Raw genomic sequence first — 19,438 nt, forward strand, 5'->3', positions numbered from 1 at the left:
AATCACCACCAGGTATATGAAAAGGTGCTCAGCCTCACTAATTGTCAGGGAAATGCAAATCAAAACCACAGTGAGATACCACTTCACACCTGTTAGAATAACTCAATATCAAAAGGACAGACATAACAAGCATTGGTAATGATGTGGAGAAAAGGAAAGCCTCGTGCACTGTTGGTGGCAATGTAAAGTGGTGCGGCGACTGGAAAACAGTATAGAGGTTCCTCAAAAAGTTAAAAATAGAACTAGCATATGATCCAGCAATTCCACTTCTGGATATAGATCTCAAAGAAATGGAATCACTACCTTGAAAAGCTATCTGCACCCTCATACTCATTGTAGCATTACTTATATAGGAGCAACCATATATCATCCATCGATGGATGAATAGATAAATGTGTGTGTGTATGTATATATGCACACACGCACAATGAAATATTTCGGCTTAAAAAAGAGGCCATTTGTAACAACATGGAAGGACTTTAAGGGCATTATGCTAAGTGATATAAGTGAGACAGAAAAAGACAAATATCGTATGATTTCACATATGGAATGTGAAAAAAACTAAATGCATAGAAACAGAGAGCTGATTGGTGGTTGCCAAAATTGAGGGGCGGAAAGGGTTGATGGGTGAAGGTGGTCAAAAGGTACAAACTTCCAGATATAAGATAAACAAGTTCCGAGGGTGTAATGTACAGTATGGTGACTATAGTTAGCTGTACTCTATTGAATATTTGAAAGTTGCTAAGAGAGTAGATCTTAAAGTTCTCATTATAAGAAAAAAAAAACCTATAGCTATGTGTGAGTTATGGACATTAATTAAATTTACTGTGGTAATCATAGTACAATTGACCTTTGAACAACTTGGAGGTTAAGAGCACCAACGCTGCATTCACAAATCTTTGTATAGCTTATAGTGGTTCTCTGTATATACGCCATTCCTCTGTATCCATGGTTCAGCAACTGCAGGTTCAACCGACAGTGGTTTATGTAATAGTGTAGTGTTTACTACTGAAAAAAATTCATGTATAAGTGGACGGGCGCAGTTTATGCAGTTCAAACCCATGTTATTCAAGGATTTGATTTGATATCAAATCATTATGTTGTACACCTTAAACCAGCACAGTGTTATATAAATTGTATCAGAAAAGGAATGCAAGATCACAGTATATCTTTTTAAAAAAGTTCCCCAAGTGATTCTAATATGCACCACCCCTGGGTGGTATGATCATCTATTAAGAATCAGTGTCCAAAGCTTTTCTTTGGAGAATGTGACATTTAAATATATTTCTGTGAAAGCATACTCGCCAGCTATCTGGGTACTTTGTAGCATCAAATTAATAGCCTTCTATTTAATTAATGATGTATTGTACATCCAAAATAATTATGCTGTAAATCTAGTCAACATGTAATCCTAATAAAAATTTACTTGTCTGTGCTACCGTTTTTGTTTGTTTAATTTACTTATTTATTGGCTACATTGGGTCTTCGTTGCTGCACGTGGCCTTTCTCTAGGTGTGGTGAGCAGAGGCTACTCTTCATTGTGGTGCATGGGCTTCTCATTGTGGTGGCTTCTCTTGTTGTGGAGCACGAGCTCTAGGCATGCTGGCTCAATAGTTTTGGCTCACGAGCTGTAGAGTGCAGGCTCAGTAGTTGTGATGCATGGGCTTAGTTGCTCTGTAGCATGTGGGATCTTCCCGGACCAGGGATCGAACCCGTGTCCCCTGCGTTGGCAGGTGGATTCTCAACCACAGTGCCACCAGGGAAGTCCCTGCGCTACCTTTTGAACAGATGCTTTTTTGTGTAGAAAGAAGAAATAGGATAATGAAGAAAGATTCTTTTCACCAGTTGATTTAGCCTATGAGCATTTTTGGTTTGCAAATCCAAAGTTATTAAACTACAATTCAAATTTTATATTAATACATTTTCAAGTGGAGAAAGTAAATATGAAATTAATAAACATTTATCTTTATTACTGAAGAGCTAATAACATTCCAGAACTGATAATGGAAATTGGTTATGTGAAATTGCATTTCTCTTATGAACTATAACGAGATATGTGGACTTAGAGCTTCAGTTTGCTTAACCGCCAACTGATTGTCTCTTGAGTGGATAGTCAAAATGTAGTTTTAAATTGAGCTGTATGAAATTGAGAACTCTTTAGATTTTCAACTTTGTCAGATTACTATAATTGTAAACAACCCAGTTTCCTCACGCTATCTTTCTTTATAGCATGCGCCTGAGAAATTAGCAAATTAAATTTTAGTGTGGGCAGCAGTGTTAAACACTTGTCTGCATATCTGAAACTAATTCTTACATCATCTTATTTGGAAATAGAACAGTCTGGGAATAGTCACTCTGGTCGTATACTTATTTTTAAGGCTGGGGGAGAAGTTTAGGGAGGAAAGAGGAGAATAAAAAGAGTTGTACACTATTATTTTTTTTTCTGTTTGGCCTCTGCCTCTTCCTCTGTCATGTTTAGGATTTCAAAACTTCCTTCATGCAAACAGTAGTTAAGCAAAGACATAATATCTTCACAGGAGTTTGCTGAGTGCTAGGTTAAACACGTTTTCTAACCTATGAGAGAATATGCCAAGTGGTAATGATTGTAGCATAACTGATAAAAATTTCAGTCTAGAAGCTAGAAAGGCCATTAGATACATAATATGTATGTAAATATTACATACATTCGCCCAGGTTGCTTACTTCTTTAAAAAATGTGACGACTTTTCTTCCTTCATAGGGTAATCTCTAGAAGTACATTTTCTATTTGCCATTTATAGAAAGGTGAAAGAAGAGGTACCAAATTCTGATCACAGATACTTTAGACAACTCAGTTTTGGCCAAATTGTTGCCTCTCACTGCAAGAATAGGTATTAATTTGTGGCATTTGGTATATTTTAATCATTGAGAAACATGAAGAAAGAATTAAATAGGTTGTTCAAGGCACCGAGTTGTTTGGTTTCCTTTGCCTCTGCTTTCCAGTATTTGCTTTTGGGGACACTCTGGTTGTCCTACATCCACACAACTAGCAAATGAATAATAGCACTTACTGGTTTAGCAAATCTTGTGTAGTTCCACAAAGAGTACAGTTTTGTTGAAACTTGATTGTATTGGGTCCTCTGTTAATTAACTCGTGGGAAAAATGGCAAAGTTACCATGGTATAACAGAAAAAGATCACGTTTTTTTCATTGTAAAGAGTAATTAAAACATCAGAGTCATGACAGAGGTTTTAGAAAGTAAAGAAATGGTCATCAACCAAATTCTAGTTCCTTGATAGACTGTCTAGAGAGAATATAAATATCCCCCAAATAACAGTATTTCACAGTGATTAAAAAACTTCAATATTAGTAATTTACCCTAATGTCCTAATACACAGTCATTCTGAATTCAGAAGCAGATGTTTGACTAAATATTTTCTCTCTCTCTTTTTTAAACAAATGTGTTTGAACAGAAACCAGCCTCACAGAAAATGTACTTATCTGGCTATGGTGTGGAGCTAGCAATTAAGAGTACAGAATACAAAGCCTTGGATGATACCCAAGTCAAGAGTAAGTTTATTCTCTGTATTTGAGTAGAATGAAGATTTGGAGGCTTACATGCTTCAGTTTAAGAAAAAAAGTGACTAGAATCCTACACATGCTAATTTGTGGCTGGAGACAGGGAAGACGTGTTCCTCCTTAGTTGGAATTTAATTTTAAACTAAAATATATTTCATATTATTGTGCTCTCAGAAATTTCAAAAATTGGAGGTAGCATATTATTTTGCTTATAACTCAATGGCTTCCCAACCATTTTCAGCAACATATAAAAATCAATAATATATGTAGCATACATAGAAGCAATAGATGAGGCTGCTTATGGCTAGAGGTGACTGACCCAGGAACTCAGACTGGCCCATGATGTGCCCAGTCACCCCCTGGGGGCAAGGGTGGGGTGCCTTGGGATCAGTATCTTAGTAAACCTAAAACTCATTGGTAGCACTGCCTTACAAAGCTTGGTCTGAAGTATTTATTTATAATAAAGTAGGATGATGGTGTTGTGTTTTTGCTTCTGTTTTTGTTTTGAAGTAGGATGGGAGAGACCTGTGAATTGTTTGCTTAGATGAAATAGATTGATTAGATTTGTGATCTACCAATCCAGTGTCTATGTTCTATGTACTGACTGCATGGTCTAGATGAAGGATTCTGGAGACCTAAAAACACTAAAGAATTTTTCAGATTCTTATGGAAACCTTTTATTACTTGGCTCATTGGAAATTTATTTACACGTGATTCTTGGTTGAGTTTCTAATTCATTCTTTTATATGGTCTTGGTTGTTGCTTCTGCTTCAACTCTATTTTTCTATTCAAGATCTGGTCCTGGAGGCCCTGCCCTGATCACAGCTTAGCTCTAACCCCTCCTATTGAATGTGCTACAGATCAACATCTGTATTATTGTGATTGAAATCTGCTGGTTAAAGAGTTACTGAGAAAATGTAGTAGAAATAATAATGCCCAGATTTTATATATTTCCATCTAGCTTGTATATAGCTCTGCAATGCTTTATAATTTAGTGTCTTTTTAACAGTCATGGTAGTAACATAAGGCATTTTCTAGCTATCCTTGGGCTTGTAGAATTTTCTCTGAAAAGTCATGTGATCACATGTGTTATCTATATTACAAATTGCACATTAAAGTTTGTGGTATATTTGGAATATATTTTCTCTCCATTCTATTTTGCTGCTCCTTTATTTCACTTTTTCCCCCTCTGTATATGAATATCAAGCTTCTAACCGACCTTCTTTTCAGTACCCTTAGTCCCCTCATCCCCCAAATAGAGCAATCCATCTGTTTTCCACTGTGCTTTCTGATTGTACTTCTTATGATGAAAAGCTAACTTTATGATTCCATCAGTTAAAATCCCATAGTGGTTCCCTGTAACCTCCTCATAAATTCAAGTGCTATAGCGTAACAGAGAAAGCTTTTCACATTCTGGCCTCTTTTTGCCTTAACAGTGATAAGCTCTCAGTGTTCTCATTTGTACACTGTGGTCCTGTAACACTAAACCACCATACAGAATAATTTGCTGTTCCCTGGATACCTCCATGTGTGGCTCCATGCCAAGCCTTTATGACCTCTGTAGAGTTCTTTCATCTCTTAGCATATGCTGTTCCTTCTGCCTGAAACCTTCCTTTCTCCCACCTCTTTTATTCATCTAAGGCCTACTCACCTTTTAAGAATCATGTATATCAGTCAATACCTTTGAGATGGCTGCCTGTCTTCCTGCTCTGTCAGAGGAGGGTTTTCCCTTTTCCGTATTCCACGTATTTTGTGCTTTCTTTTGGAAAAGTTTTAAATGGTGTGTTAAAATTGTCTGTCTCCTTTTCCACCAAGTGAGGTTTATGATGGTTGTTAAATATTTAATAATCAAGCTTGTTTAAACAGAGAGCACACTCATGTATCATTAAGCTGATCCATGAAAGAAAACAAGGAAAAACAAATGGAATTTGATTATATTTTGAGTTCTTCTAATTTTTTATTGTATACTCCTTTTCCAGTCTGAAATATTTTCATTTTATTTTGTTTTTGTTTTCAAAATATAGCTGTGACTAATACTACTTTAGAAGATATTACTGAAACAAATGAAGTTCAAGGATTTCTCTTTGGGAAATTAAAGTAAGTCTGAATTGAAATGAAACTATTACTGTACTCTTAAGTTTGTTTTTAAAGGAATTGATTCAACATGCTGTGTTGGCATATGTTTCACTTTTTTTTAAAATATACATATTGTTTTTATTACAAAAGTAACACATGGTTAATGCAGAAAAGCACAAAATTGAAACATATTCACAAATTCCACAGGATAATGAGTTTGGTAAGAGATATGGGAATTGAAAATGATCAGTTATCTCTGGCTAAAAACTAAAACAAAAATATATAGAATGTTTTATAAATCTCTAATGGGTTATAAAAATCATAGTTAATATTGGATTTTTAGTATGAAAAAAATAAAAAAAATTTTATGCCTCAAAAGAAGAGAAAATGTTTATTTCCCTAAATTTCTGTGCCATAGATTGCCATATTAAATACCTTTTAACTTCTGGTCTTAATTTCATATATACATGTAAGTAATGCTTCAAAAATTAAAGTTCTGCCCCTTTTTTTTCCTGCAATCACTGATTGAAGACAAGGAGTAGGATGGTGAGTGCTCTCTGAATGTTAGTGGATGGGGATAGTTGTAGTTTTATGTGTGGTTTCTCGTATTTACAAGAAGGGAAAGTTTGTGATTCCATTGTAAAGGCAAAATTAATTAAAAATAAAGAACCATTTTTATTAATATGTTTAGTTCTTATTTAGTATTACAAATATTTATAAAGGACACTGAAGTCAGTTCTCCTGGTGAGTACATAACTGTACAGAGAGGGAAACATTTTTGGATAGTGTGCTGCTTTATACACATGACTGAGTTATATTTCTAGTTTACTGGACAAGTTGTATACTAGTGGCCTTAAAAAGTTAATGCATCTTGTAAAATGGATGTATTGTAAGTAAGTTTTTTATTTAGTAGATAACATTTTTATTCCATTTCCAGCTGTCTCTCACATCTTAGAATCCATAGTTCTATTCTTTTTTAAACATAACTATATGTGGGAATAAATTGCATGTCTTCCAGAAGCCTTTGGAACCCTGGGATATTAGTTTTTTTTTAGAGGGGAGGTACTCAGAGTTAGTTTTTACACAGTTAATTGATTTAGGCAAAAAAGTTTGTTTTGAGGTATTGTATGAATAATGCATTTTTGCCTGAATTACATAAATAATTTTAGCAGTGAAAATTATCATTAAGCTTATGATTAAACATGAAAAACAATATAACAGCTCTTATAAACTTAGTATTACTCTGTAACTTAAAATATTGAGAAAGGAGTGGTTAATTTAATTCATAGTGAACTTTTTTTCAAAGAAGTTCTGTTGCTTTCTCACAAGAGCCGTCTTGATTCATTTTCAAAATGTGGTCCCACATTGTAATAAACTTGTAAGATATGACACTGTAGTACATTTATTATTGTTAACTATAAGATTAATCTATTTATATATGTTCTGTGTATTTATTTTGCATCTCACTTTTTAAAACATGCATTTCTCTTGTGTTGAAAGTATGTATTTTATTTATAAATTGTGCTGATAACTAGAACAATTTTTTTTTAGAGAAATCTGTCTAATAACACGAAATGGTACTAATGTCTTGATTTCATGAGAGATGGAAGAAAAAAGATTATAGTTTTTATTATGTATAGTAAAATGTCATTCTACTATGTTATTATTTGGCACTCTCTAAAAAAATACCTAGATGTGTTTAAGTAGGCAAAAGTATCTTATTTAAGTTTTTTATAAGTTTCAGAGATGAAACTTTTGAGAAATAGAGTAAACTCTAAAATTGTTAGAAAGCATTAATATCTTTCCTTATAAAATAGTTTTTGTTTTTAATTATATAAGCAAGACTTGTAATTTATGAAACATTAAATAAAAAGTGTGTAACATAAAAACTAATAATTCTGCCTTCACCCTTGGATCCCTTATAGGTAATGTTAACAAATGAGAGTACATCCTGTCAGATTTTGTTTTGTTTTGTTTTATACATTGAAAAAAAGTAGACATGCATATCTTTCTCATTATTTTTAAGTTCTGTGGATATAGTTGCATCACTATTATTATCTTGGTAAACAGTTTGTGTCTAAGTATTTGGAAGAGTTAATTTCAAAAATATACTGCTTGTATAGTAGTAATTTGTAGTAGGTGATGGTAATTAACATTATTTAATGTTCTAATGCAGAGAAAGATATTCAGATCTTAGAGATAATCTGACAACATTCCAAAAATACCTGATTGAAAGTACTAAAGAAATGATGCCTTTGAAAGTCTGGGAACTACAAGGTATAGTATTTCAGTCTACATTAACATAGCATATTGGTAACTGATCTGTGTTTAGTTAAATAGGCTTTTATATAACATGATATAAATTATTTCATAGGCAATAATAGTTACTAATCATATGACTAACATACATTACTTTTTGCGGAAGTACAAATTAAAAGGTTATTCATCAGGCAGATCATATTTTTATGTTTGTAAGATTTAAAATTATATGAAGTGCAGTTATTTGATATTATCTAATCATTTTTAAAGTATATATGAGTTATAGGTTCATCTCAAGTATAAAATCACATTTCAGAGAATCTAAAGCATTGATTTAAAATCCTGATTACTAAGTCAGGAGAAAACAGAACTAAATCTTAGTTTTCTTTTCTTTAAAATTTTAATCTTGTGCTCGCTTCGGCAGCACATATACTAAAATTTTAATCTTAACATACTATTGCATGTTTCGTTGTGAGCTTAGACTAGCTTCTGTACTGACATCCTATAAGCAGAAATTTTGAGACTGAAATTTAGCTTGAATTGAACTATATAATTCCTTTTCAGTTTGTAGTTTTCTTTTTTATTATTTGTAATTTTTAGTAGGTCATAGTAATATATCATTTTTCTGTGGGATCCATGACTTCTATCACATCTCTCATCAACTTTTTTAATATACCAGCTAATTGAAATATACTTGATATACTATACAGTTCACCCATATAAAGAGTACAGTTCAGTGAAGTTTAGTATATTTTTAGAGCCTTTTGACTGTCACCATAGTCAATTTTAGATTATTTTCATCCCTCCCAAAAGAAACTAACATACCCGTAAAGAGACACTCTCCCTGTCTCCCCTACTCCTCCACCCGTAGAATCTACTTTCTTCTCCAAATGTTCTCCAAGGATCCATAATTTAGAAAATTGTGACAGGGCGCTTTTGAAGGTGGTAAACAGAGAACATGCAAGTCATCTTAGTTTTAATTAACCTCCCTAATGTCTTTGTAAGGTATATTTGAATGAACTGAAAGCAGGAAATCTAGTTAAGACATCGTTGAGTTAGTATAGCGAGAGATAGAACTATGACTGTAGTAGAAGGCATAGAGGGGAAGGCTGGATTTAGCAAATATTTAGGAGAAAAAAAAAAGAGTCAAAGATGACTTTAAAATTTCCAGCTTGGAGCCTGAGTAGAGAGAATATAAAACATGTAAGTAGGATTGGGGGTTGAATATGGGGCCTAGAAATAATGAGGCTTTTGTTAAAAAGATAGACTTAAAGTGATTGTGATATATCCAGATGACCAGGTCCAGTAGAGGGGTGAATATAAAGTCCTTATACTAAAAGGAGAGGATTTAGAAAATATTAGCATAAAGGTTTTGTAAACGTGGGGGTGCTAACTGAGAGGGTAGAGTGACCAGATCATTGCCCGAGGGAGAGTCTGTGTTCTCATTCATGTGGGGAAAGTGGACATGGTGGAATGATGAGAGATAGAAGAGCACGTTACAGAAGCCAAGGAAATAGATTCAGGAAAGGGGAAGTGATCAGGACCTTTTCTTTTCCTTTTTTGATTGATTTAACAAGTGTATTGAATTTCTACTAGGAGTCAGTCGTGTCCCTATAACCATGGTTTTATAATATTTGGCTGAGACCTGGAATAGGAAATATATTTTACATCAAGACCCATATACAACTGTATAATGTGTGAATACATAGATGTGCTTAAAACTAAAAAAAAAAAGCTTCAGCATAGACATGAATGTTTACTATATTTTATTAATTCTGATAAAACTTTATTTTCTTCTACCCTGTTTCATTTGAGAAAAAAACTTCATATTACCCATTAATGTGCTTTCACTACTAACTAATGGGTTCCAACTGACACTTTGAAAAACAATATATTCTGAAGATGAAAAGAAGAGGTAAAACAGACACCACATTTCTTCAGAGCATCTTGGATAAACATAAACAATTTTAAAAACCAATGTAAAAATTACCATTGTAATTGCTGCAAAGTAAAGGGACATAGATGAAGAAGGGCATACACCCTGACTGAAGGAATGGAGGCAGGGAACAGATAACAGAAAGGGGAGGCTTCCTCAAGAAGTGGTGATTGAATTGAGATCTGAGGAAGGGTTGGAATAAATCTGAGGGTGCGTTATCTAGAGAGAATATCAAAGACCCCTTTCAAGTGGTTAGAAGTGGAGTGTGAGGGAGAGGAGGTGTCGGGAACAGCTGCTGATTTGTGGTTTACCCAGCTGGATGGACAGTGGTGGATTTGCTGAGAAGAGAAGACTAAAGAGGACCTGGTTTGGGCAGAGATGGTTGGGAATATCACAAATGTGTTATTGAACATGCTGCTCCTGAAGTATCCAAGTGGTAAAACCAGGAAGGCAGTTAAATATGCGAATCTGGATTTCAGAGGCAAAGTGAAGGACTTAAATAACAGTTTATGGGTCATCTAGATATGGAACATTTTAGAAAAAAGCAAAAAATGTTAATAGACTCTGATAATGTTGTATTCATTTACATGTTATTTACACTGTCTCTGATTTCTTGAGTGAATTTTCAGGGACTTTCAAACAACATATGTGAAGAATTCAATTCATATTGTAAAAAGTTTTAAAAGACTAGTTGTGCTATCAGAGATGAGTAAAAGGTAGTTGTCCATGGTTGTGATGGTGATTGGCGGTGATAAAAATATTAACTAATACTCTTTGTCTGGCACACTCTTAGGCTCTTTATGTGCATTATCCTAATTAATTTTTTAAAAACTCATGAGGTAGATATCCTGCTTTTCCAGATGAAGAGAACTCAGAAACATACACATAAAATAATTAATCCAAGGTCACAAATCTCATAAAGCACAAATCAGGGATACCTGAAATCAGCAGGTCTCTCTCATTTTAGAACCTGAATTCTTTCTTTACCTCTATATTGTACTGTTTTTAAGTATAACATCATGCAGACAAATGCTTTCAGGAAAGGTCTTTGATCATATACTATCCTCAAAAGAAATATTCTCTTGAAATGTAAATCAAAACTACAACTACCTCATACTGGTCACAATGGCCATCATTAAAAAGTCTACAGAAAAAAAAAAGTCTACAAATAACAAATGCTGGAGACGGTGTGGAGAAAAGAGAACCCTCCTACACTGTTGGTGGGAATGTAAGTTGTTGCAGCCACTGTGGAAAACAGTATAGAGGTTCCTCAGAAGCCTAAAAATAGAACTACCATATGATCTAACAATCCCATACCTGGGCATATACTTGGACAAAACTGTAATTTGAAAAGATACATGCACCACTATGTTCATAGCAGCACTGTTTACAATAGCCAAAACATGGAAACAACCTAAATGTCCATTGACGGATGGGTAAAGAAGATGTGGTACACATATACAATGAAATACTACTCAGCCATAAAAAAGAGTGAAATAATACCATTTGCAGCAACGTGGATGCAGCTAGAGATTATCATACTAAGTGAAGTAAATTGGAAAGAGAAAGACAAATGCCATATGATATCACTTGTATGTGGCACATGGCACAAGTGAACCTATCTACAAAACAGAAATAGACTCACAGAGATCAGACTTGTGGTTGCCAAGGGTAGGGGGAGAGGGGTGGACTGGAAGTTTGGGGTTGGTGCATGCAAACTATTACATTTAAAATGAATAAACAACAAGGTCCTACTGTATAGCACAGGGAGCTATATTCAATCTTCTGGGATAAACCATAATGAAAAAGAATGTATATATGTGTATAACCGAGTCACTTTGTTGTACAGCAGAGATTGACACAACATTGTAAATCAACTGTACTTCTATTTAAAAAAAAAGGAAATACTCTTTTATAAGCTATATCAATCATAAAAGTAATGACTAAGTTTCTCATCTAAAGAAAATATATACACACCAGTTAAAAATTATGTTGCTTAAAATTGCCTTTAATAACAAAATAAGAAGAAACCTAATGGATCTTATTTGTAAGTTTACTATTCATTTACCCATTCATTCATCAGTATTGAGCACTTATGTATCAGGTACTTTTATTGAGGTTAGAACACTTCAGTTTTACTCTCAGTAAATTTCAATTATATAATATGTTATCAAGTATAGTCACCATGTTATACACTAAATCCTCAGATTTTATTCAGTCTTACAGCTGAAATTTGTACCTTTTTACCAACCTTTCCCTCTCCTCCTCCACTCTTAGCCTCTGGCAGCTACTCTTCTACTGCTTCTATGAGTTTGACTGATTCCATGTGTTAATGATAATGTGCAGTTTTGTTTTTTTTTTTAATTTCACTTAGCATAATGCCCTCAAGGTCCATCCACATTGTTGCAAATAGCAGGATTTCCTTCTTTTTTAAAGGCTGAATAATATTCCATTGTGTTAGGATTTCCTCCTTTTTTTAAGGCTGAATAATATTCCATTGTGTTTAAATACACTACAGTTTCTTTATCCATTCATTTGTCTGCGGACATTTAGTTTGTTTCCTTACCTTGGCTATTGTAACTAATGACGCAGTGAACACAAGAGTGCAGGTATCTCTTCAAGATACTGGTTTCATTTCCTTTGAATATATAACCAGAAGTGGGATTGCTGAATCATTGCTATTTAATTTCTTGAGGAATCTCCATAATGTTTTCAGGAGTGACTATAGCAGTGTACATGAGTTCCTTGTATATTTTGGATAGTAACCCCTTATCAGATATAATGATTTGCAAATATTTTCTCTCATTCTATAGGTTGCATTTACATTTTGCTGATGATGTCTTTGCTGTGCAGAAACTTTTTAATATGATATAGTCCTACTTGTTTATTTTTCCTTTTGTTGCCTTTGTTTTTGGTATCAAATCGAAAAATCATTGCCAGGACTGATGCTAAGGAACTTATCTCTGTGTTTTTTTCTAGGAGTTTTATGATTTCAGGTCATAAGTTCAAGACTTCAATCCATTTTGAGTTGATTTTTGTGTATAGTTTAAGACGGGTCCCGTTTTATTCTTTTGCATGTAGATATCCAGTTTTTCCAGAACAATTTATTGAATAGAAAGTTTTACTTTTTCTTGGCAGGACGTGATCCTATGGCAAAAGGATCCTAGTAAGATAAGGACTGACAAGTATCCACTGTGTTTGCAATTAGGACATATGTGAGCACTGATAGCTCCTCTAGTGCTGGGACTGGAAACATGCTTAGGTAGGTTAAGGAAATTCTATATAAAGTTATTCATCTAGTAAGTGATATAGAGCTGGAATTTGAACCTGGTAAAGTCTACTGGACTTTACCAGCCCATGAGAAGCCGCCCTGGGAACATCTTTTCTAGGCTTTGACTCCAGCCCGGTTTGTCACTTCACACTGAAAAGGTAGAAGCAAAACTAGTCTCGCTATAATAAACTGGTCATTTTACTAGTATTTGACAAGCTAGGATTCCACTTCTGTTGAGATGTTAAAGAGAAACAAGATGCTTCACTATTAGGTAATGAAAGAATTCAATTTTAATATAATTTCTGACTCTTGACAAAGTAATGAGACACAGATCACTACTTCTGTCATACTTGAGACTGAGGACAGTAAGCCACACGCACTTTTCTTTCTACAGAACTATCATTTCATGTAAAATCATACCAAGTTTAGGATTTTATTTTTATTGTTGTATAAAAGTAGAACAATGTCGAAAAAGAAAGTGAACGTTTCATATTTACTGAGTTAATAAACACATTGGGTCTTAAAGTTCTTTTCAGAATTGGCTCTTCAGAGCTCTTTTTTCCTTCCTCTTATTTCTTTTTACCAAAGCTTTTTGTTGCCTGTTTCATTTAACTTAAGTATAAGAAAAGAAAGCTTTGCATCAGCATTTCTTTTCACGTCTCTTTTGAAGTTATACTGTAATTTGTGGAAAACAAATAATAGGTATTAAATGACAATTACTCATTTATAAAAATGTAAAACAGCTTAATTGGATGTAAATAATAGCTTTCCATTTCATTTAAAACTTCTGAATGTTGCTAAGTATGAGTGTTTGTTAATGTGCCTATATATGAATATATGACAAGAATATTATGCTAGATTCCTTAATGATATTTTTTTCCTTCCAGATCTTAGTTTTCAAGCAGCTTCTCAAATAATGTCCACTCCAGTTTATGATGCCATAAAATTAATGAAAGACATTTCACAGAACTTCCCCATAAAAGCCAGGTGTGTTAAAGCTTATTAATCTGATTATAGCCAGAACTCTTTCCATTAAATAAATTGTATGAAAATAGTTGATTTCATTTAACATAATGATATCAGTTAATTCTGGTGTATATATTCTGTTTATGAAATCAGGGCCTTTTTTCATTATGTATATTGGGGTTTTTTTAACTAGAGCAAAATACTGGCTTGTGCTTGCATGTGTGTACATACTATAAAATAGAACTCGAATTAGAGGTAAATGGAAAGGAAAAAAATTATTTAAAAAATTATTTAAACATAAACAGAGATGGTAATCCAAGAAAAAACTGGTTTAAGCAATATATAATAAGGGGATGGATATTTTTCTCTTTCCCTTACAGAGGATGATGGAAAGTATTACTCTAAGTAGACCTATGCCCAGTGTATGGCCAAGTCATGTTTCTGCCCTTTCAGATTCCAAACAGTTAGTAATGTCTTAATTGTATGGAATATTTTGTGAAACACTTTCTTGCCAATAAGATATCTAACTGAACTGCTTTTAGAAATATTAATATTACATTAAGCACATCTTCCAGTTCGATAGATAATACATTTCCATGTCCAGAAGTAACCAATAGATACAATTCAGGTTAACATGTATTACAAGGATTTACAAAATAACAAGATATTTATATTCTGCTTAGGAATAACAGTGTAAAATTATAAGCAACCAGTAAAATATAAACTAAGTTAGCTTATATTGAAGATATACAACATGTGACAAGTGCAGCAATAGTGTTTTACCCAGAGGAATCGGAGAACATCCTTGTGCTCTCAGCATCCTTTCTTAAGCAGTGGATATTCACTGCACCTCTATTTGTTTCAGACACTTGGGTACATTTATCCACAGAACAAATTACTGAACCTTAAATCTAGATAGTTTTACCTTCATAAGATAAATAAATAGTACAAGGTTGGCCACAGGATACCAAGAACTTTTCATGATACCCTGAAAATAGAGAGGTTTGTCACCTTATTTACAGGTTAAAAATGAATATATTGACATGACTCAGTCAATCTTAGTTTAAGCAATATTAAGAATTTGAGAAGTCAGTATTTATATATTAAAACATGAAATATGTATGTATGTATAAATATATATGTTTAGCCACAGTGTGGTTAATTAACAGTAGCTTTTGAAATTAGTAGGTCAAATAAAGTGAAATAATTTTCGTTTTAGGAAGACAGTTGATAGCTTGATAGCTCTTTTGACAGTAAGTCATTATAACTATTCAGGGGTTTTATGGCTAAACTCTGCTCTTAATATGTGGTTGGTCATTGAAAAAAAATTTGCCAACTATGCTAACACTGCTTAATGGCTAAATTGTAGGCTTGAGCATATCTCTACAGTTACTCATTCATTACTCCATGAACTTGTGGATGCTTCCTGAATCTGGGGACAAAGCAGGTTAAATTGGTTTCCTGCAGACCCCATCAATGGTGCAACCATAAGTAATGCCCAAGGCTAAAAATCTTGCCTCCGTATCTGTTCAGACTTGATAAATAGTTTTTATTTTTCATTAAAAAAATAGTCACTCTGTAGACAACGAGTAAATGCTCACTGAAATGAAATACTTGATAAATGAATGAAAAATTTGCATTATCAAATTTTCAGTTACAGTTATTCTCAAATGCTGTCAAATTTTAGGAGATAAAGCACACTTATTGTGGGTTGTTTTAAGATATAGCTTTCTGCTTAAGTTTTACTTAATGTCAAACTTTGCATTAACAGTCTTAATTTTTAAATCATTTTCTTCTATGCATAAAATTGATAGATAAAAAACTAAGCATTCTTAGGAGTTAGGTCAAATAATATAATTAATGGACTTCTTTAAAAAACATTCGTACTCTTTTTAGATTATAAGGGAGTTTATAAGCTCTTCAAGAATGGATATATGAAGTCAACATTATCAGTATTTTAGAGCTTACATACTCTGGTAAAAATCCCAGGTTAACCAAAATTCTTTATATAGAAATATTGCAGAAATTGCTTGTTTGCAGCGACACATATAATGACATTGGTAATTTTATACAGAATTTATTCCTGTGGGCAAAACAGCACAAAATGGCATTTTCAATCAAGTGTTCTCGAAAAATAAATATCTAGTAGTAAACGAGCTCTGACAGTATGTAAGGCATACAGTTAGTGCATGTGAGTCAAATACTCTTGTCAAATGAAAGCCATAGTATCACCTGTCAAATAGGCTATATGGAAATGTACGCTTCTCAGCCATGATGCTTTTAGAGTTTTTAGTTTCTCATACCAGGTATTACATTATATTGAATCATAGATTAGTCCTAAATGTTTAAGGAAGAATGAATTATATCTGTATTTACGTTCCCAGATCTCTGAGCAGAATTGCTGTAAATCAGCATATGCGGGAGGAAATACAGGAAAATCAAAAGGTTTGTTTGAATTCCTTTTTAAAAAAATTTACTAGACTAATAGCACTACATTTTAGACTTTGGATCTTCAATTTTCATACAAAAAGAAAATGTTAACTTGTACTTCTTGTTTATTAAAACAGTTTAGGTTTTTCCATTTTTATATTGTCTACTTTATATAGCATACAGTTTGTGATTCTAGCCAATCTTTCCTGACATAGATCCTACTTACTTTCTCATTAATCTTATATAATCCAAATTTTCTGCCCATGCTGTATGGTTTTCTTCACAAGATAGAGAATAAAGACTATAAGGTAATTCTTCTTTCTCATTAGTTTTGCTTGAAAGCTTGTGAGGACTGAGTCAGATTTAGACCACTGGAACATTACTAGAATCCTGTAGCATATAGTACACAGTTGATCACTAGTTTGATAAGATTCTGCTAAATGGTCTCTTAAATTACCTTAAGACCTCAAATGATCCTAATTGTGTTAATACTTAGGAATTGCTGGAGAACACTACCTGGCTTTATTACATAGGACTGGTTTGACTTTAAGTAATATAATACCAGGCACGCAGGGCTTTAAACAGTAGGAGTTCATTTTTCTCACATGAAAAGAAGTCTCAAAGTAGGTTGCCACAGACACAGTTTTTTTCTTTTATGGTTGCAAAATGGCAGCCACAGCTCCAGACTACGTATCTTTATTCAAAGCAGAAAGAGGCAAGAAGATCAACCACATTCATCCTGACTAAAGCCTTCCTGGAACACTTCAGTCAACTTTGACTTTCATCTCATTGGCCAAAATTTTGTAATGTGGCTATTCCTAGCTGCAAGGGAGGCTAGAAAAGTTAGTGTTTACTTTTCTAGTAATTGAGGCAAGCAGAGGAGAAATGGCCTAGAGATGGTGCCAGGTTAGCCTGTCAGCATTGCCTGTCACACTGAGAATAAACTCTCAGTAAATGTCAGCTGTTTTGATGGTGACAGACAACTACAATGATGATAAGTAGATGCACAGTTCATTGGAGACAGAGTGATACAAGCCACAACACATCATCCCTGCTTGGGAGGTTCTTTGCCTCATTGACCACCTAAAAAATTCTTGCTTATGCTTCAAAACTGAGTATTACTCCTTTCTGTAATTTTCCTAATTGCTCTTGCCATTCTTCAAGCAGAATGCATTTTTTTCTTATAAGAATTTTTGTATTTGTTTGAATAATACCACTTGCAATAAGAAAGGAAGAGAGGTTGCGAAAGAAAAAGGAGGGAAAAGAAAGGATTGCCAGATTATCAGTGGTATCACATAATCCAGTTTATTTTTTTCTCAGTTAATAGTCCAAAGTGGATGTTCTTGGTCATCAAAGCTTTGCTCTATGTGATGATTTTGATTCCAGAGGCTGAACAATTTCATGAGGTTAAAGAGGAGATATTGTGAGAATAAAAGAAATAATTGGAAGAACCAAATGGGATAGTTCCAAAGGTAGACCACTGTGATGGCGTAATCGCAGGATGACAGTCAAAGCCAGCTGCTGAAGCAGAGTGGAAATGAATGTTAGTGAAGAGGAATAAATCAGGAAACTCTGAACCTAGGGGTTTGCATGAGCACAGTACCTGGTACAGAGCATTCCATCAGAAATATTTGAATTGAAGACTTCTGAATATTTAAATGTTACCTATAATACATTCTGTATTTAGCAATGTGTAGTTTTTAAGATGTTCTGTATATTGTAGCTGTTGTGTTAATATCCTACTGTATAAGCTGAGATCCAGTGATTTCTTCTGGGTCACAGTATTGGTACAAGATGGGACCAGAGTTTGTGTCCTGATTTATAGTTCATTTCAGAACAATATAATAAGAATTCTGAATTCTTCTATTGCCAGCCACCTTACTAGGTGATTGGAAAGATATTTGAAGAAATTAAGAAATTTGATCTAGTCACCTTTCTTCTAAAAAATTCTTCAGTGACTCCTATTTCCAGGAGAACAACATACAAGAGCTAGAGAGAGGTATTTAAATAAAACCAGGTGGGAAGAGGGAGTCTGGTATAGACTGTCAGCTCCCCAACAAAAATCCATCAGGGAAACCTGTTACTTAAAGCTGAGTTTAATGAACTTGCTGCAGTGAGGGAGAGCCACACCTTAATAGACTCTTGTAGTGTCTCAAAAGGAGGACATTAGGGTAGAGTATTTAGAAGGTTGGAGAGAGTCTCTGTTCAGGTAGTTTAAGTTGAGTCTTTCAAGGTGGGGAATTGTTTGGGATTGGGTAGAGTTTATAACAATAGTTTACATTGTGTCGGTAAATATTAAAGTGATGGATTTGGTGAGCAACAGCAAGGGAATGTGAAACTAGAACTAGAATGACTTTGCAAAGGTATAGAATGTAAAGATAAAACCAAAAAACTAAAGTTATAAATGGCACAAAGGAGAACTGACCTTATAGAAAACACAGAAGACATGGTAGATAGAAATAAATGCAGAGAAAGAAACAAAAAAGAAGTAGAAAGGACTCAAGAGAAAATGATAAAGGTAGGTAAAGGAAATCCAACATACCTAGACTAGAGTCCATGAAATAGATAAATAAAACAAATGGACAGAACAAATGCTTAAAACTACAATTAGAAAATTTTCTGAGATAAAAGAAGATCCAAATCCACAAATTAAAAAGGTGCACTGTGTAACTTGGGGAAATTGACCAAAATGGTCACAATGAAGACATGCTATTGAATTTTATAGGAAACAAAGGAAATTACTTATTGATGCATTTAATAAAGAGGAACACAAAGAAAGAAAATCAGACTTCTTAAAATTAGACTTCTCAAAAACAAATTCAACACCAAGAAACAATGAAGGTCCACCAACAAGATATTCAAAGAAAGAAAAACTGTCCTTCAAGAAGATATGTATATACAGGCTACAAAAATGTTGAACATCCAAAAATTCAGGGAATATT

The 19,438-nt window shown here is 33.7% G+C and overlaps 1 protein-coding gene across 1 annotated transcript in view; it reads left to right on the plus strand.

Annotated features, from left to right (window-relative positions):
* Positions 1 to 19,438, plus strand: part of UGGT2 (UDP-glucose glycoprotein glucosyltransferase 2) — a 181,445-nt gene that overhangs the window by 40,508 nt on the left and 121,499 nt on the right. The window contains exons 6-10 of the mRNA XM_057707936.1: positions 3,453 to 3,549; positions 5,583 to 5,655; positions 7,811 to 7,911; positions 13,988 to 14,087; positions 16,451 to 16,511. Of these exons, the coding sequence (XP_057563919.1) occupies positions 3,453 to 3,549; positions 5,583 to 5,655; positions 7,811 to 7,911; positions 13,988 to 14,087; positions 16,451 to 16,511 (432 nt within the window). The remainder of the gene's footprint in view (positions 1 to 3,452; positions 3,550 to 5,582; positions 5,656 to 7,810; positions 7,912 to 13,987; positions 14,088 to 16,450; positions 16,512 to 19,438) is intronic.

Source organism: Hippopotamus amphibius, chromosome 14 (assembly GCF_030028045.1).
Source record: "Hippopotamus amphibius kiboko isolate mHipAmp2 chromosome 14, mHipAmp2.hap2, whole genome shotgun sequence".
NCBI classification, from domain to species: domain Eukaryota; kingdom Metazoa; phylum Chordata; class Mammalia; order Artiodactyla; family Hippopotamidae; genus Hippopotamus; species Hippopotamus amphibius.